Consider the following 19,615-nt stretch of genomic DNA (forward strand, 5'->3'; position numbering starts at 1 on the left):
CGAATAATAATTGTACAAAAATAAAAGTGAATTAGAGGTTTTTTAAATGAATAACAAGTGTTTATAATGTGCAAATCCTAAGAAGGATACCTAACATAGCCAGTGCCCAAGGTGACATAAGGACTAGGAATATTTTTAGTCTGTGGTTCGGGCTCATAAGCCAGATTTTCATTTGAAGAACTTTCTGAACCGGAGGATGGCGTTGGAGGCTCAGAAATATAATCCTGCTCCGGCGGAGCTTCCTCCTCGACTGGACACTCCTTGGTTAGTATGTCTATGGTAAGTACACCGTTCGGTGGATAGTTTCCTGGGACGGTTATAGAGACAGGGGGGCCAGGAACAGGGATCTCAATATCCACCGATTTAAATAGAATGTCTGGGAGGGTAACCTTGATTTTGGCCATTTTTCGCAGCTTCCGAAAGGATACAAAGCTCAAAGAAAGCAGCGCAACCATTAAAATTATAACCGCAACAACCTGAATTAAGCTCAGACCCGTTGCTTTCTGCTCGTCCTTCTGAACACTTGGAAACCGTGTACCTACAAAACTCATGCCGCCACTCGGTTTATCCTTGTATGAGGCTGCCACAGCCATATTGGAAAGGAGCTTCGATTGGTTGAATTGGAACAAAAGTTGGGATCTTTCTAACATCTCAATTTGAATGGATTTTTGATCGTCACAGATCTGGTAACGGATTGTGGAACCCGAGCACCAGGAGATGGCATAGCCAATGAGACCTTGCTGTTCCTGGGGAGCCTGCCAGGTCAGGGTGTAGTTGTCGTCGTGGTACCTCAACCCACGTATCTGAAGTGACTCGGAGTTGGCCAGAAGGGGCACCTCGAACACATTGCTAGTATTCGAGGTTCCCACAGAGTTTTGGCTCCAAACGTATATGACACCAGAGATTGTGGGGTCCCAGTCGCTGAAGAGGGCGCAATTGCTGTCGATGAATGACGGATTCTTGCTGAAAGCAGAAATGTAAATGAAACCCCTTTTAAAGACATAGATCTCCAGACTTACCCAGTGCCCGTGGCCGCGGCGTACGTAAAGTCGGGTCCGTTGAGCTCCAGCTCGTCCAGCTGCCGCCAGAAGACATACAGCTCCTTCTTTTCCGGATCGTGGTAGAATCCGTTGGTAAGAAACACCGGCGGCCGAGCGGGAATATCGGCTACGCTTGTAACTTCCCTGGACTCGAACTCAGTTGACCAGGGTGCGCCCGTGACATTATACCGACGGCGAAATCGGAATATGTATCCCTGGTTGGCATAGGGCAGCTTGGGAAAGCAGAGGTCCTGACCAAACATGGGAGTGACGCGTCTTTCGGTATAAAGGGGTTTGATCTTGGGGTTGCTGCAGAATATCTCCACTCTCCAATTCTGTGAGAGCGCCACAGGAGCGAGGTGATCCGTGTGCGCCCATTTGAGGCAGATCCTTGAGCTGCTCTGACTAAATTTTGGCTGAGTCATTGGCCACTCTGGCACCGTCATTTCCCTGAGGGTCATGGGAAACACCTTCGACTGGTTATGTCCCTCGTATTCCATAGAAAGTTGGATCTGGTAGTTGGGCCCATAGTTGTCAGAGTCTCTGGGAATAAAAAGGCCTGGGCAATCAATCCAACTGGAGAAGTGAGCGCCTTTAAAGCACGGGATGCTTGGGAGGTCAGCGATGCTCAGCGAGTAGGTCTTCTTCGTTATGCTAGCGGCTAGTCCCAACTCTTTAAAAAAGCAAGACGCCTCTTTGTCGGTGGCAGTTTTACGGCAATAAAAGCTCGTCACATTCAGGGTCGGAACCACATTCACGTAGATCTCTCCCAGGTAATCCTCACCAGACATGCAGTAAATTCTAATGTACTGCCTGGGCTGGTCGACCTCCACTCGGTGCTTTATGGTGTACTCGTCGACGGGTGTGCTTGCCACCTGATGCTCCAAATGGCTCGGCTTGAGGTACATGTTCTGCAATTGAACAGTGGAGTTGTTGCACATGCAAAACACCTCGAATGACTCGCCAACGAACACAGCTTGCGGTTCGCTCCACATGTCACCATTGCACCATTTCACCATCGTTGCGTGACTCCGGATGGTCAAGTGAAGCGCGAGGAGCAATAGAACCGTCGGCTTTGCTCTCCAGCTCATGACTGACCAGCCACAGACGGTTGGACTTAAAAATGAATTCCCCCTTTGGAACACAGAAACTGCAATGTTGCGGGATGCTGATAGGAACGCACTTATCAGCTGAATATTACACCATTTTTTTTTTTTTTTAACTACGACTTGAAAACCAAACCGCCTTAGTGGTGGTAGAATTACTTTCAAACCAGAGGATTGCTTCCGCTGCGGGCAAACTGAATTCGTCGACTGTTTTGAGTATTTAATTTGAAATAATTTGAGCTCAGCTTATAAACAGCGATCTACACCGAATTTGCTCGGCGCTTGGGGCTCAAATAACTACTATCGCGCGGCAAATTGAAAAGCCACTAACCTTTGCCCTTTGAAGATAGCTTATCGCAGAATGTGAAAGAAAGCTTTTATTGGTGGGCGATTAGCGAGTCATTTACATATTATGCTAAAAAGCTTCATTAGATTTGACTTAAAATATTAAATTTAAATTGAAATGGCTAATGCAATATATATTCCTAAGCGGGAGACATTACATATCCCCTTCCTGCGGTAACATGAGGACCAAGCCTTTGTTCGGTCTCTGGTTGGGTCTCAATAGCCAGATCCTCCCTCGCACAAGTTGCTGAATCAGAGGCTGGTGTTACGGGTTTAAAATAATAATCCAGATTAGGAAGAACCTCAACTTCTTCATCGACTACAGTTTCCTTAGTCAGTATGTCTGTGGTAAGCACGCCCTTCGGTGAAAAGTTACCCGGGACGGCGATGAAGACCGGAGACGCAGGAAAAGGGATTTCAATACCCACCGATTTAAAGAAAAAATCTGGGAGGGTAACCGTAATTTTGGCCATATTCCGCAGCTTTCGAAAGGATACAAAGCTCAAGGAAAGCAGCGCGACCATTAAAAGTATAACCGCAATAACCTGAATTAAGCTCAGTCCAGTGGTCTTGCTCTCTTCCTTGCGAACACTTGGAAACCTTGGGCCAATCCAACTCATGCCGCCACTTGGTTTGTCCTTGTAAGAGGCTGAAACAGCCATATTGGACACGAGCATCGATTATTTGAAACGAAACAAAAGCTGGGACTCTTCTACCATCTCGATCTTAATGGAGTCTTGTTCGTCGCAGATCTGATATCGGTTTGAGGAACCCAAGCACCAAGAAATGTTGTAACCAGTGAGACATTGCAGATCCGGTGGAGCCTGTCAGGTCAGGGTGTAGTTGTTGTCGTAGTACCTCAACCCACGTATCTGAAGTGACTCGGAGTTGGTCAGAAGGGGCACCTCCAACCGAGTGGTAGCTGTCGAGTTTCCCATGGAGTTCTGGCTCCAAACGTATATGATACCAGGGATTGTGGGGTCCCAGTCGCTGAAAAGGGCGCAGTTGCTGTCGATGGATGAAGGATTCTTCCTGGGAAAATGGGAAATAGGATAACCTACGGTGCATAGAGGTCCGATCCAGGCTTACCCAGTGCCCGTGGCAGCGGCATAAGTAAAGTTGGGTCCGTTTAGCTCCAGCTCGTCAAGCTGGCGCCAGAAGACGAAGAGATGGTTCTTCTTCGCATCGTGGTAAAATCCGTTGGGAAGTATCTCCGGTGCCCGAGCGGGAATGGAGGACATGCTTCTAATTTTCTTGGACTTGAAAGCAGAGGACCAGGGAAAGTGCGTGATATTATATCGACGCCTAAACCGAAAGGTATAGACCTGGTCAGCATAGGGCAGTTTGGGGAGACATATCATTGAAGTGTTCTCGAGAAATATGAAAAGTTCCTCAACCAGAACCTTGATCTTTGGATTTTGGGGCCGAATCTCAGCTCTCAAAATTTGTCGAAGCCTCGTATTATCATCCGTATTAACCGTGAGCGTCCAATTGAGGCACACCCTTGAGCTGCTCTGTATAAATTGCGGCTGGGTTATGGGCCACATTGGCGTTTCCCTCAGGGTCATTAGGAATATTCGTATATATTGGTTCCCGTTGTATTTCATAGTAATGAGGAGGCGGTTGTTGGATGGTTTAATGGGAACATATAAGTCTCTGCACCCAATCCAATCACTGATCTTATAGCACGGGACGCTCGGGAGGCCATCGACGCTTATCGAGTATTTTTTTTATAGATGAGACGAATCCCACGTCTCTGAAGAAGCACCTTGACGTCTTTCCTCTATATAATTTGGAGCAATATAGCTCTCGCACGATGAAATCGTCGTGAAGTAACACCTTTGGGCGATCGCAATGCTTCTCCGCGCGACAAAAGACGATCAAATGAAACGCGAGGAGCAGAAAAAGTGGACATAAAATCCAGCTCATGATTGACCAATGAATGGATTCGGACTTCTCCTCTAAGTATTGATTGCTGTATGTAAGTGCTTATTGACCTTGTAAAATAAGCATTACATCATTTGAAGTTTATGATTTTAAAACTGAAACCGCTTTAGTGGCACAAGAAATACTTGCGTTCTGGTCAAGATTAATGTGAGAACTGCTTTGAGATTTGTATTTTTATAAAGGAAATTTTTTTCCTACATCCTGAATGGGTGCTGAGGGGCTTCTTTAGCTCCCAAAGCTCTCATTAGACTTGAAACTTAGGAATTATAAGGCTTTCAGAGGAAAAAAAAAAACCTTAACTACCTAATTGATTATAAACACTGATTCTTACTAAATTACATTCTCCGTGTGATAAAATATGTGTATTTTACAATATATAATATAAATGATCGAAATAAAGTAGCTAGCTTCCTTTATTTTTATGTGTACTTGCAACGAGATCACATCGCTTACTCTTATGGGACCGATTTAGTTCGTACTTCTTGTATGATTACGTTTATAATAATTTATAATGTTTCTTCGAAACCAGTAAAAAAATATCCAGCTAAAGTTTCTGGTACACATTGCCTTGGTCTTGAACACATGCTTCACTGGTTTTGTCAAACATATACCTGGTAATGTAGGGTATAACTTCTATCTTAGGCTCTGGCTCCTCACTCATTTCCATTGTAAAATTGTTGATATTCATGATCGTTTTCGGGGAAAAGTTTCCTGGAATAGCAAGTGTGGCTGGAGAATCTGGTTGACTTAAAACAAAGGCATTCGCGGATCCCTTAAGTAGGATCTCGGGAATGTCTACCTCGATTTGTGACATTAAGCGCAGTTTTTGGAAGAGAACTATTATAAAGCCAATCATTATAAGGGTGATCATGCCTAACATAAAATGACTTAAACCAAGAGGTTTCCATGACTTTATAAAACGAACCCAAGTGGGATTGATCCACTTCATCCCGCCACTCGGTTTATCCTTGTAACAGGCTGCCACAGCCAAATGGGACAGAAGCATCGATTGGTTGAAATGGAACTGAGTTTGGGATGCTTTTACCATCTCATTTTGAATGGACTCTTGATCGTCGCAGATCTGGTTTGAGGAACTCCAGCACCAGGAGATGGCGTATCCAGTAAGACCTTGCTGATCCTGCGGAGGCTGCCAGGTAAGGGCGTAAATGTCATCGTGGTACCACAACTCTAGTGGCTGACGGTACTCGGAGTTGGTCAGAAGAGGCACTTGCAACCGAGTTCTATTCGTAGAGGATCCCACGGAGTTCTGGCTCCAAACGTATATGACAGCAGGAAGTGTGGTATCCCAGTGGCTGAAAAGGGCGCTGTTTTTGTTGATGGATGAGGGATTCTTGCTAAAAGCAGAAATTGAAATTAAACCCCTTAAAGGATATAGATTTCCAGACTCACCCTTCGTCTGTGACCGCAGCGTAAGTAAAGTTGGGTCCGTTGAGCTCCAGCTCGTCCAATTGACGCCAGAAGACGTAGAGCTCCTTTTTCTCCGGACCGTGGTAGAATCCGTTGGTGAGTAACTCCGGCGGTCGATCAGGCACGGTGGCAGCGGTTGTGAGTTCGGGAAAATCCAATTCACTAGACCAAGGCGATCTCGTCGAATAATATCGCCGGGAGAAACGCAGGCGATAGGCCTGGTTAGAGTGCGGGGGGATCTTAAAGCAATTCAGCTCAAAATACATAGTTATATCAGGGTAGACGATAAGCTGGTCAACATAGGGCTGGAGCTTTGGACTCTGGGGATTGAACTGCACTCTCCATTCCTGGGGCCAAGCCAGTAAAGAGTTCTCATCGGTGTGCACCCATTGCAGGCAGATGTGTGAGCTGTTTTGCAAGAAATTCGGCTTATAGGGCGTCCATGCGGGTACGCTTATTTCAGTGATCTTAAACTGGAAATCCTGTGACTGTGTGTAGCCCTCGTAGTCCATGGAAAGCCGGAATTTGTACATTATTTCATCAGGTAGTTTAATGCCATTGCACTGAATCCAGCTGTGGTTGCTACTCATCTCCCAGCACGGGACGGAAGGCTCTTCATCAATCCCTAGAAAGTACCTTTCTTTCCGTAATGAGTTGTCTTCGGGTCTCCCTAGATCCTTGAAGGTGCACGAAGCCTCGCGATCGGCGGACTCCACAAGACACTGGAATTCCTGCACCTGCAGAAGGGGTATTACCACCACCAGAATCCCACCCAAATATTGATCTCGATATCTGCAGGCCGTATTGAAGGACACTTGTTCCTGGACGTGCTCCACCCTGTGCTTGATAGTTATTTCATCGACAATGGAGGTCTCCAAATACCTTTCCTCTAGCCCTTTTTGGATGTGCAGATCTTCCACTTGAATCTCGGAGCCGTTGCAGCTGCAAAACACCTCGAAGGATTCCCCCGCTAGCACTGTCCAGCGATCGCTCCACATGTGCGCCTCGCAAGGTTCTTTTGCCTGTCCACCACAAAGGAGCAGCAGAGCCTCCAAAATGACGAGAACAGGCAAAGGCAGCTTCCAACTCATGACTGCAAAAAGTGTGAAAAATTGCATGCACTTGCACTTGATTTAAAGCCGATTACAGCGTTTGATTCTAAGTACCACCCTTATCAATGCACCTATGGGACCCCTATTTCGAATAACCCCGTACTTATCGCAAACGTCAATTACGGAGTATTCGTTCAGTTTCCTGTGAATGAAGCAATTAATTAAGCAACTTTCTGAACGCATACAGAAAAATGAATAAATTATAATAGATTTATTTGATTTATAAATAATTTTTTTAATTTTTTTTTTTTTTTTGTAATTCTTGTTCTTTTTATATTTCTTTTTAGTTAAGTTACTATCTTCCTTACATTTGAAATTCTACTTCCTTGGCGCCAATTAAAATCCATCGTGTGGCAACATCGCTCAAACAGCTGCGAACAGTGGCAGCCTTGGTTACCAATCGGCTGCCACAACTATCGATAGGCCAGCGATAGTAATTGCACCAACCAGTGATGGCAAAATATGTTGGCCGATATTAGGGCTTAAACTTTAAAATTAAAATCTATGGGATTAACTCTAATTTAGTTCTTCAGAGAATAAAAACAATATTAATTGATACTAAATATGCCCTAACTTACATGTATTCTTTCACATAAGCAAATAAAATCAGATTATATTAATTATTACTGGAAACTAAAGTTATAAAAAATTAATATTCAAAGTCAAACTAATGAATTACAAACAAAAGTTTCTTGAAATAAAAGAAAACTTTGCAATAAGAACGACCAAAATGAAGTTCCCAATCCTCACTAGCACCCGATATATCGATACTATCGCCACCCTGAGGTCGCGCATCGCTAGGGGGCCAGAAACAACAACATTTGTGGGCTGCGCGTTGACGACGAAGTGCATGTGAAATTTTTCGTTCGTAGGACAATTGTTAATTAATCCGTTGGCCAAATTCGCGCAGCAATCACGTGTCCGAGTAATATGTGAACGGTATGATTAAATGCAGCAGCGTTCCGCGCTAGAATTAAATCGAATAAAAAATCCAACGACAACGGCAACAACAAACATCAACGGGGCGACAAAGCGACACGCCTCGCGTTGCCACTGCTGTTGTTGTTGTCGCGAGTGTTTTTTTCGGCTGCAAATTAAATGAATTTTAATAAATGAAACAAGAAAGTGTGTGCTGTGCGCTGTGCATATGCCAATAAATAATAATTAAAGTGCAGAGCCGCGTCGCAAAACAAAGAGGAGAGGCGGAGGCCAGAGCAAGCGAGCGAGCGAGAGAGGGAGAGACAGACTGAAAACGAGACGAGACGTTCTCTTGCCCTCTCGCTTCCACCCCCGCGCTTTCTCCATACGTCTCCCCATCCTCCTCCACCAGCCGCGTTTATCATTATTATTATTATTGTTGTTGTTGATGCTGACGCTGCGCTGTTTTATTTGCCTTTTGTTTTCATCTTTATTTTGTATTTTTTAATTCTGCGTCACAATTCGCGATTCTAATTTCTTGCGTGTGTGTGTTTGTGTGCGTTTTCTGCAGATCTTCGTCATCCGATTCATAAGCATATATAGCGTATTATATACATATATGTATATATGTACATATATGTGAAGCCAAAGTCCCGTTAACCTTACGTAAGTGTGTGGGTGGTCTCCTGAAGCGACGCAAAAATGCAGCTCGATCCCCAAAAGTCCCCAAAATCCGCTTGCAACGAGTGCTAAAGAAAATAAAAGAGAGAAATAAATCCAAAATCCACCATAAACCAACATAAAAAGCGTTTACAACAAAAGTGCAAACTGAAAAAAACAAACAAGAGAGCGGATTAAAAGCAAAGATCCCGCAGAACCCCAGGACTCGATCGGCAACGGAAACGGAAGCGGACCAAGCTGGCTAAGATGGCCGCCGCCCACAGCCACCACAATGCCAATCTGCTTAGCTCGGACATCTCGCGGCGCAATCCGCAGGACGAGTACGAGCTCATCCAGAAGATTGGCTCCGGCACCTACGGTGACGTTTACAAGGTGAGTGGCATAACTTAGTATATGGCAGAAGGTCCTGGAGCTAGGCAAATGCCTAAAAAAAATCTAAAAAAAAATGCAACGCTAAAAATCCAAAAAACGAAGCGTGTGCCTCTGATTTAGAATGTTTCCTCGATGCTCCTTTGCCTTTTTTGCTGCCTTACTTCTCCCAGAAAGTCCTCATTCTCCCTGCAATTTTAGCATTCTTTAAGATGGTGCCAATGCACTGTGAATAAAAGTATTTTTAAGATTTATAAAATTCCAAAAGTACACAAAGATCTTGCCATAAACAATCAGAAGGTTTGGGTATACAGGAAAATCAATAATAAATTTAATATTTAATAGTTGAAAACCAAAAATATTTGGAAAAAATGTATTTAAATTCATTAAAATGGATGTAACTGGATTTTTAATCTTCTTTATACTTTTCAACAATAAATCCCCTATAATTTAGGAAGATTCCATGTCGAAATTTAAGATTCAGATATAAATGACTATTAAAATCTTTATAAGAAGCCATCCCAAATATGTTATATGAAATGGCGTATATTTTCCCAAGTGCAGCAAACGCATGTGCACCCTTCGACCTGCACAACCCCAACCCGCTGGCACACTCATTTGTACATCTGTTTGCCACTTCCATCTCCCTGCCGCTGCTGCTGCCGCTGCTGCTGCTGCTGATGGCAACCCCAACCACTCGGTACAAAAATATGCGCAATTTTAGTTTTGCTCCTCGGCTGCTTCTGCGTTCCTTTTTTTTTTACGAGTACAACACAATCCCAACTTGCCATGTTTACTTTGGCTGGCTCCGTCGTCGTCGATGGGAGGAAATATGTATGACAAATGCTTCGAAATGCCGACGGAGTTGCCCTTGGGCAGGGTGGGCGTGGCATAATGCAATTGTGGTTTGCCAAGGCAGTGGGGATTTATACATAGGGAATATATCTGGGGGAAAGATATACCGGGAGTCCGGCGACGAGCATTTGTGGTATTTCTCATCTGCAAGCCAAAAGGGGTTAAGAGCCCCTGTGGCATATGGACGAATGTGAGCCTTGGGTTTCGGGGGATTTCCTCTATTCGATTTATGGCGCTATCGAAATCTAAATATTATAAGCTTTGTGCCTTGCTCTCCGTCTGATTAATTTTCGATGAAATTGGGGATTTGATTAAGTTTTACAGACATAATGCTGGAATTTCCACTGTAATGCATTTTCCAAATGTGAAATTAAGCCCAGGGGTTTTATCCAATTTTATTTGGGCATAAAAAAAGCATATAAATCAATGTTAGGACTTTGAGAACTTGTATATTTTAGGTGATATTTATTTATTTGTTTAAATGAGAGGATTTAGCAATTTAAAATTCATGTTTGAGATTAATTTAGCTGCTGATAACGAATGTTAAGGGTTTTCCAGTAAATTATTCATTAAATTTGAACGGTTTTTCTAAAGAAAAAGTAAATTGAAATTCAAAATTAATTGCCAGAAGACTTTACCTAATGATAAAACCTATTTTATTTAAAATGAAAATTAAAATGTTAGTCTTCTTTACAATTATTAACTATTTAAGCATCAAAATACATTAAATTGTCTGGTAGAAGACTCTGTAAACTGTTAAATAACAAACACTGAATATTTAATTGCTTGTTTTTCGGTTTGTTTTATTTGGAAAGCTTTGTTATTTTGATTAAAATTTAATTGTTTTATTTTTAAAATGTCAATTTAATGGTCTCGCTCTGCTTTCATAAAGCCTTACTTAATGGATACTTAAAAAGTTTCTTCTATTCTTCGGCAACTACTACTTTATTTCACAGCTATCTTGGTCAAATATTAAGCATTGGAATGAAACTTCAAAGCCATTAGATGAGTGCTTTTTGCCAGTTTGATTCATTCCCCTTGCTCACTCGACTCCCCAATTGATTCGATAAGCAGCCACGCGTTTGCATTGATTATGGGGATTAATTTCGAATGTGTTATTTATTTATGTTTGCCCACATCTGTGTCCACATTTTGCCATCTGATTGTCTATCTTTCTCTCTCTCTGGTTCTGTTTTCTGTATCTCTTTGGTCTTTTTGTTTTTACCAGTTCAATCCATCGGATGCGTCATTCCGTAAGTTTCGGTTTCAGTTTCAATCCACCATTCCAATTTGACTTTTTTCAACTAGGTTCTTACTTAGCTTTTTTTTATTTTCACATAGCAACGGGGGAATTTTTAAGATGAGAGGAGCAGTTTTCGCCAAGTGAAAAACAATTGGTTTGGTGGGCAATTTTCAGTTCGATTTCCACCACATTGTTTACACCAAGTTTGAGTTATCATCTCATATAATCACACATACCAAGGCATTTGAAGTGCCAAGTGCAGGGCAATCGAATAATCATCATTGGGTTCGTTCTCATTTACATTTGTTTTTTTGCAACTCGTTTCGCGATATCAATTTACAATAGAAATAATAACACAGCGAAATGAGCAACAATGCGCCTTGTTGACAGGCTATTATGAATGGAATTGGGTTTCCAATGCTCTAATTTGCCTCTCTCCGTCTCCCTGCCCACTTTTTCCCTCGCTCGTTGATTCCTATTAGTGGCACAATGATCCAAAAATTGAGTGCAACAACAGCGAAAATAATAAGAAAACAAAATTAACACATCAACATAAAGTGAATAAACTATTTTTTATTAGAAAACTGATAGATAAATGGATGTTATATAGAAGAAGTATGATAAATAGTGATTGAGGATCTTGGAATTGCATGAACTTTATGAGCTATGATTCATTTTGGTTAAATAAAAGGTATTCCTAATCAAATAGGTTATTATTTTAATATTCAAACAATTATAAAGCTTGGTTATAACTATTTAAGAAATGAAAATATAAATACAAATTTTCGTATCCATTTTACTTATTTGTTCTTCCTCCATGAAAACTTTTTAAAAATCATAAGCAGAAATTTATTGAACATCTCGAATCTCTCCAAAAAGTTACTTTATAATTGCCCCAATTGAATTTTCTGTTAATTAATTAATTTTTAATTAATATTTATCCTGAGAGTATTTCGAGACTTTTCGATACTTTAAAACATAAATTTTCTTGTTGTAAAATTTCGCTCTCTGCACTTAATTTTTATTTCTGTGAAGGAGCACTAGAAGGAAAATAAATTGCACCTAGCCTGGGAGGCTAGCCAGGACAAAGAGGAGGCAAGGGGGCGTTGCACGGGGTTTTCATTACCGGAAATTCGAGAGCGAAACGCAAGTGGGAAAAGTAGGAAAAAAGTAAGTAAGGAGGAGGGGAAAAGGAAGCAGAAAAGTAAGGTAAAGAAATAAGGAATAAGTGAACTCTGCTGCTGCTTTTTGAGTGGAGCACAAAAGGAAAAGTGCCAGGTTACAGTTATGCAATGAAAACTGGCACAAATACTAGTGTGTACATAGACGCATACATATTTTATGCGTATGCTCCAGTATCGGTCTCCGGGTCTGTGTGTGTATGATTGCCTTTGCCAGGCACTTGACTTCGCCATACAATGGGCCGCATTGTTGTTGCCGCTGCCGCTGCCTGCCTGCCACACTTTAACAATCATCCTAGTCATTGTTGTTGCTGGTTTTTATTTTGTTTTTGTTTTTGTTTGTCGTTCTTTTTTTTTGTTTTTTTTTTTTTGTGCACGCAACACGCATGAAAACATGAAAAAATTGGCGCAAAGCTCTCAACGAGAGTGGGCAGTGGGTGGCGGTTTTTCCCTAATACCCTGTATTTGTAGATAAATGTAGATGTTTATTTTTTTAAATGGGATATTTTCTGAATCTCAACGATGTTTGGCCTCGGGAGCTTTGCTAGGACAGTACATTTTTTATACAAAAATTGAATAATGTCTTACTAAAAGAGATATTTTCACAAAGAAATCAATCCTCAGTACCGGGTATTTCATAGTTGTTAGTCTTCAATTTCATAAAACTTCTTGTTTCTTTATTTTCTGGATGCGAGGTCGCTCTGGAGAGGCTAGAGAAAATTACTAGAGAAAAGAACGAAGTGAAGTGAATTTGAAGCAGCGCCAGTTTTCCAGAAGTGGTCGGAAAATGGGCGGTTCGTGGGGGGTGAGGATAGGAAGGGGGCTGCATGGGGCGGCGTTTGAAGGAGGTCACGTATGCGACGCATGTGTGGGCGTGGCTCGATGGAACAAATGGATGCGTTTTGTCTGTCTGACTGTCGTGCGATGTGTGTGTGTGTGTGTGGTTTGTGTTTGCTGATTTGCTGCTTGTTTGGTTTGTTTTCACTCAAATTGCAATTGAAATTGCAGCTAAACATAAAGCTTCCCAGCCACTACCACCATCTCCTTCTCTTCTCTCTTATTTTCCCTGTCAAATTTTGCCATTTTCAATTGTGTTTTTCGAATCCCAAACAAAATCACAGCCATATCATTTGCGCTAAAAGCCCAACAACTTTGTCTTAGGCTAGACAACAAACAAACAGTAACGAAAGAACTGGGGGAAAACCCGGGAAAAATGGGGAAAAAGGAACTAAGACTAGCCGAAAATTGTTTGCCTTGAACTAGGCAAGGGGGAAAACAGAAAAGAAAAGAAAACAAAAAAAAACAGAAACCAGCCCGCCAAAAACAAATAGAAAATGTCAAAGGGTTTTTCGCAACCGCGCGCCGCATTTTCCACCGATTTGTGCGCTATGGGGGCTATGGCGAAAGCTTCCAGATCCTTGGGATTTTGCGTGGTCCTGCGTATAGTCCTGCCTGATTCTGGGGGTAATATGCAAATGGATCTTGACACGCCCACCACCAAATGGGCGAAAGGCAAACAACCAGCTGGGAGACAATTTCAACGCCTTCGCCGCATTTAAATGTTAAATGGGGAAAGCGCGTGGAACTCACACGTTTTCCTGGGACAGGGAAAATAAGGGAGTTTCACTGAAGAAAATATGTAGAAGGAAATTATTATTTTGAATTTACTTAAGAGATAAGAAAGCTGTGAAACTTAGTAATCAAAACTTAAAATCACTTGACATTGAGAAAAACCCCGCCAGATATAAGGTATTTATTGTTATCTTTATTTTCTTTAAAAATTTAAATTGCTGTGCTTATTGTTTAAATTTTCTTAACATATATTGCGGAAAATGTTCCCTTCTAAATAATAATTTCCTTGTTTTCAGTCTATGCAATGTAGGCAGAGTTTGGTGGCAAATGGCAACCCTTAATTTAGCAACAACAAAGAGCCATAACAAAACAAGTGACGATTGGGTTGTTAGTAGGGCAGGAAGGGTGGAGAAGCCAGGCGGAAGCGGTGGATAGGGAAAAGGGGAGCTGCCAAGGGTCGCCATGTTGACCTAATTCCGCCGTGGCAATAATTTGCACGTCTTCAACGGGCTGGAAAAGGGAGGTATGGTAGGTAGGGAATGGCTGCATGGGGGGTTGAAAAACAAAGGGGGAGGCTTGATGGCGGGTTGGAAAATGAGTAACACTGGGGGCTATTTAGAGGGGCCAACTCCTCCTGATTGTTGCAATGCTTTTGTTGGTTTTGCGGCTGCACATCTCTCTCTCTATCTCTCATCTGCTTCTGATATTACAACCCCTTTTCCCAACAACCAACAACAACGATCACAACAATTTCCCTAAGTTGTTGTTGGCCAGTGTAATCGAGTTAACTACCGATGCACAATAGGTTAGTGTAGCATGTCCGCTCATTAGCCTGCTCATTGACTTGCGGCCAAAATAAACAGATATTGATATCGGCCACATTCGAAGCTAATTTATGCAATTTCGAATTATTAAAAAATCATTATAAATAAAACAGTTTGATAAATTTTATATATAAACAGTGATTAAGCTGAATTTTAATACTAAAAACTGTTTCCAATTAATGCTAAATGAGCAAGTGGACTTGGTATAGGTTTTCTTGATAATTTAGGCTCTAAAAATATTTTATAAATATAAAAGTAAATATATATAAAGTGTAAGGCATATATAATGTATATAAAGTAATCTCTCTGAATGTTAAAAAAATGTATACTAAAGCGTAATGTAGTGACTTTTTCTTGAAAAAGCTGTGAATTCAAGACTGATTTTAGAATTTTAATATTCAAACTGAAACCAAAATTTCACAGTTGTGTTAATAATTACTCCTTTCAGTGGGTTTATTTGGTGCTTGAACCGTTGTTAGGGGCAAAAGGTGGCTTAATTGAGTTAGAGCCTAACACGGTTGGGGGGAGTGGGAAGGAGATTTGGCAACAGGAACAGGAATAGGAACAGCAACAATTTGGCGCAATTAGCAGGAACAGTGCCAACAGGGACACGTGTTCTGCCTCGTCCCCAATCCCCCCGTCGTTGTGTTGGCTGGAAAATCCCAGTAGAGCCAGCAGACCAGACGGAAAAACTCCTAACTCCCCTTTCGCCCTGAATCCCTATCTGGGATCCTTTCATGCCTAAACTAATCCACTCGCCAAATCAACTCAAATGCACGAAATTTAAATAAAAACCCAACTCCAGGGAACCCTAAATTCGCCCCTTTTTTTTTCTGGCTGGAGTTGCCCCCGCAAAACCCAAAAATCCCAGTTGTGCAAATATTGGGATTGTCAGTGGAGGAAGCCCAGCCACCCAGGTCCCGGCTTCCCTATTATCCTTTCGCTTTAAAACATATCAAAAATATTGCACAAGAGACACGAGGCTGGAAGGGGGGCAGACGAGAGTCCCCAAAGTCAAATAAAAAAGAGGGAATCCAACTCTAAATCGGAATCATTTCTGTTGTATTTATACCTTCCCTTTTTGCCGTGTTTAAAGTTGGGTGGGTTTCTGGTTTTCAAAAACAGGCTGTGAAAGGAAAGGAATGGACAGGAAAGGAAAGGAAAGGAAAGGGTCAGTTGTAGGCAGACACTTGTCTGTTGTTGGTGGGCGTGGCCGTGGGGCGAATGCTCTTTCCTGGCTTTTGTTGTTGTTGCTTTTGGAACTTGTCACTTGTCCAGGAAAAGGGAGCAGACCAAGGCTTGTCTTTGGCACTAGGACCGGGCCAAGGAAGTGGCAGCTGCTGCTACTGCTGCTGGCTAATTTCTACCACTATTCTCCTTATTTTTCCTGCTTGTAAAGGAGTTTTCTCCTAGGAAAAATTGGAGAAAATGTTCTTACATTTTAAAAGATATTAAATAGATAATTATTTAATTATTTTGTGGTATATAAAATATATTATATTCCATTTGTAGTGGTTTTATATAAAGGAACTTTAAGGTTAATTGTATCTTAGGTTGTTTTTCTTATAGAGACAAGTTCTGACTGTTTTTTACTATTTAATTATAATTTTTATATTATTCAGATATTCTTAATTATAGTTCAGTTTGTTTTATCCTTAAAACCATCGACTTTTCTTTGCCTGTATTGCCTTTTGATTTCTTGTTTGACCCTGGAATAGCCTGTGCAGCATCTAAATGTCACCATTCATCTTGCTCCAAATGTCTCTACGGCCAAGAGAATCGAAGAAAAAGTGTGGGAGGAGCAGAAGATACCGGTCGCCACCATGCGGTTTCTTTAGTTTTTCCCTTCATTTCCTTGCTCATTTCCGTTTGACATTTTCCTTGAATATTGAGCAGCAGCAGCAGCAGCAGCTTCTTCACTCATTCTTTGCCTTATCCGATGGAAAAGTCACTTCAATTGGATATATGCCAGGCCAGGAATGAGGAAATGGAATGAAAGGGGAGGGAGAGCAGAGGAGGTTGGTACATATGGACTAAGGGAAGTGTTTACAGCATTTCTAGCTCGTTATTTGGCCAATTTCGCAAAGGATTTAGACGGGTTTCCTCTGCCAGCCAGCTTTGCTTCTGCATCTCCTCCAGCAGTTTTCTTTTTCCACCAAGTTACCCCCTGTATATATGCATACTGTATGTACTTGCATATATGCTCTGCCAAAAACTTTGTCCTTCATTATAACTTCGCTTCCTTGGCCGCCGCGTCGTCCCAACTTTGCAACGTCAGAGTTTGCCATATTAAAATCATCATCAGCGGCATCGTCCAAACACCCAACTTATATAAGCTAAGAAGCTAAGCAAGAATAAAGTGAGGCTGAAATAAAACGAGCGAAATATTTCTGGCATGCCGTCATAAACTTGAGCCGCCCCGAGATGGGCGTGGCACTCAGCCCACATGCTTGGGCGCTGCGCAGGCGCCAAAGAGTTGCAAAAGTAACTAAAAAAAGAAAAAAAAAACTGAGAAAAACAACAGAAACTGAAACTCAAAGTCAAGCTGAATGATGAAAAAGAGAGCTATCGATGTCGCTTTGCATGCTTTTTTCACTTTTTGTTGTCCCTGACTTTTCACAAAAGTTCAGTGAACTGTTGCACTAAGGGAAAATATTATTTAAATTGTAGAGAAATGTTAAATTTAATTATACAAATTGTGTTTTTATATCTGGTAGTCATAAAGTAAAGGGACTTTTAAGTTTAAACCTTTAAATTAGAAAAATATATATGATTTCTAGGATTGGAAATGACTCCTTCACTGCCTTAAAATTATAATACCTTGCAAAAGTATAAAAATGTTCCATATATTTTCTTCAATTTTTCTCTCACTGTCCCCTCTCAATATAATAATCCCCAGGCAAGTGACAATTGTTGCTGCCGTAACTTGAGATGAAATCTTTGGCATCCAAATTTGCATTCAATTTTTGCCACTTGAAAAAGTTGACTTTCCCAACGTTTTCCAACGCCGCTTACCGCCTGCGGCCAGCCAGTGGCAGATGATTAAAAACTTGTAGAATTATGCAAGTAAAATGAGCTACTTAACAAAAAAAAAAAAAAAAAAGGGGAACAAGGAGTAGTAGCTGGTAATCGCAGGCCAAAAGTTGACCTGTTGTTTGCTGTTTTTGTTGTTTTGCATAATTCCATTAGCCGCCGAAAAGTTGGCTGCTGGCGGGAGTCCGGACTACGTACTCCGGGAAAAGTTTGCAGCCCAAACTAATTCCCATTAAAATGTGTAATTCCAATTTACGGTGAGCAAAAGCAGTTCTTGTGGTTCCGGGAAAGTGCATAAACCACAGAGAGCAAAAAGCGGGGGCGTGGTAGTGCAATCATTAAGCCCGAGTTCGGTGAATTCCAGTATCTCAATCGATATGGCTACGGATGACTCTCCGCCTGGTTGCCTAGCAACAAAAGCTGGGCCTCTAATTAAAAGGTCTGTCTCTCCTCTCAATCCTAAGCCGACCACACAGCATCCACTTGTAATTCTCATCAAGAGGAGGCTGTTGCAGAAGCATCATAACAATCTTAATGATTATTATAGCGACGAGGGTCGCCCCAGCAGTTGACAAAATAATCAAAATAAACCGAAAAAATAATGATTAACCTTAAAGTAATTTGCATAAACTGCGAGCGAAGGACTCTGCAGGCGCCGGGCATAATTAATGAGTGACGAAATCCCAAAATGCGGACAGGAGGCCCATCCTAGGAGCTGCCTGAAGGATGGATAAAATTCTGGGATGAGCGTAAAACCGCACAACACTAAACTGACTTTAATTGAGGGAGACATGACGGAATTATTAAAATTATTATGACAGGCCGCAAATATAGAGAAAGATGGAGAGAGAGAGAAAAGAGACTTTGAGAATTGGAAGGAGACAAACCAGAAGCGTGACGAAACTGTTGACAAACTCGAAATGGAAGATAGAGAGAGAGACTGAGGCGGTGGTTGAGAATAAGTGTAGTAGACACAGAAACACAATTAAGCGAAATAATTGTGCTTGAAATAAAAGTTTTTTCTTTATTTTTAGGGAGAAGGGATAGGGAGAATTATAGAAACAGAACGAGAAATGCTTTTAGGGCTTCTCCATATGTGAGAAGGAGTGTAATTTTACACAGAGAAAAGGGAAAACAAATGCTTAAAGTCAAATAAAATCACTTTTAAAGCAAGATTTTTAGAGAATATTTGAGTTAAATATATAATAAGAGAAACTAAATACTTTATTCTATAAATTTACCCTGTTTCTTGGGGTTTTTTAGGGTTCAAAAGGGGTTTAAAAGATACTATTAAGCATCATAATTTATTAGGTAATAATTATATATTAATTAAGTATTTTTTAAATTTAATAAATGTCTTTTCTACTACCCAATCAATATTAAACCCATATATCTCAAAAAAATCTTTTATTTTCTCCCTGTTTATGTGTGTAATAGCAATTAGTAAATGGAGTTGCCTTAAGAGCCAACTAAGATTCGATGCTTTAAAGCTTAGTTTTTTGCTGTTTCTCTGTTATTTCTTTTTTTATTGTGCGTCAAAAGTGAAACAGAAGTGCGGAAACAGCTCGGAATGGCCATTAATGGGCCTAGAGAGGGGAGTCTTTGTTGAATTCAGGGGAGCAGAGAAGGGCACAATATGATGGGTAACACATTTGCCGACCAAATTGACAAACAAGTCAAAGCCGAGGAATAAGAACCATAAAAAGTAATACCAGAAAGCAGGGAAATAGAAGAAAAGAAATAAGAATAAAAAAGAAGAGAGGGTAAAGTTGTCTGAGGGAAAAATATGATAAAAATGAAGTAGTCACTAAGAGCCAGAAATCGCAATAACAACATGGAACGAACAGAGAACTGCCAGCCAGACAAGAAGTGAAATGAGCCAGAGGAAACTTCAAGTCAAATAAAAAGTCTTTTGCAACGCTTTTGCCCCATCTAATAATTTATGGGCCTTTGTCTGCCTA

The 19,615-nt window shown here is 41.2% G+C and overlaps 4 protein-coding genes across 11 annotated transcripts in view; 1 reads left to right on the forward strand and 3 right to left on the reverse strand.

The window, feature by feature from the left end:
* Positions 1 to 27: 27 nt before the first annotated feature.
* On the reverse strand, positions 28 to 2,345 carry LOC108082479 (uncharacterized). Its single transcript, XM_017177888.3, has 2 exons — positions 1,020 to 2,345; positions 28 to 963 (listed from the first exon to the last, which is right to left on the reverse strand). The coding sequence occupies exons 1-2, from the start codon at positions 2,129 to 2,131 to the stop codon at positions 78 to 80; spliced, it is 1,998 nt and encodes a 665-aa protein (XP_017033377.1). The 5' UTR covers positions 2,132 to 2,345; the 3' UTR covers positions 28 to 77.
* Positions 2,346 to 2,535: 190 nt separating this feature from the next.
* On the reverse strand, positions 2,536 to 4,692 carry LOC108082284 (cytokine receptor-like). Its single transcript, XM_017177614.2, has 2 exons — positions 3,581 to 4,692; positions 2,536 to 3,523 (listed from the first exon to the last, which is right to left on the reverse strand). The coding sequence occupies exons 1-2, from the start codon at positions 4,096 to 4,098 to the stop codon at positions 3,319 to 3,321; spliced, it is 723 nt and encodes a 240-aa protein (XP_017033103.1). The 5' UTR covers positions 4,099 to 4,692; the 3' UTR covers positions 2,536 to 3,318.
* A 91-nt stretch (positions 4,693 to 4,783) lies between these two features.
* Positions 4,784 to 6,957, reverse strand: LOC108082285 (cytokine receptor-like). The gene is made up of 2 exons (XM_017177615.3): positions 5,849 to 6,957; positions 4,784 to 5,793 (listed from the first exon to the last, which is right to left on the reverse strand). Exons 1-2 carry the CDS (start codon positions 6,955 to 6,957, stop codon positions 4,983 to 4,985), a joined length of 1,920 nt encoding a protein of 639 aa, XP_017033104.1. The 3' UTR covers positions 4,784 to 4,982.
* An 817-nt stretch (positions 6,958 to 7,774) lies between these two features.
* The window catches only part of hppy (MAP4K3-like protein hppy), a 53,996-nt gene continuing 42,155 nt past the window's right edge, over positions 7,775 to 19,615 (forward strand). For all 8 annotated transcript variants that reach the window (XM_041776786.2, XM_017177904.3, XM_017177907.3 and 5 more), the window contains exons 1-2: positions 7,775 to 7,917; positions 8,468 to 8,949. In XM_041776786.2, the coding sequence (XP_041632720.1) occupies positions 8,824 to 8,949 (126 nt within the window). In that variant the 5' untranslated portion in view covers positions 7,775 to 7,917; positions 8,468 to 8,823. The remainder of the gene's footprint in view (positions 7,918 to 8,467; positions 8,950 to 19,615) is intronic.

Source organism: Drosophila kikkawai, chromosome 2R (assembly GCF_030179895.1).
Source record: "Drosophila kikkawai strain 14028-0561.14 chromosome 2R, DkikHiC1v2, whole genome shotgun sequence".
In the NCBI taxonomy this organism is placed as follows: domain Eukaryota; kingdom Metazoa; phylum Arthropoda; class Insecta; order Diptera; family Drosophilidae; genus Drosophila; species Drosophila kikkawai.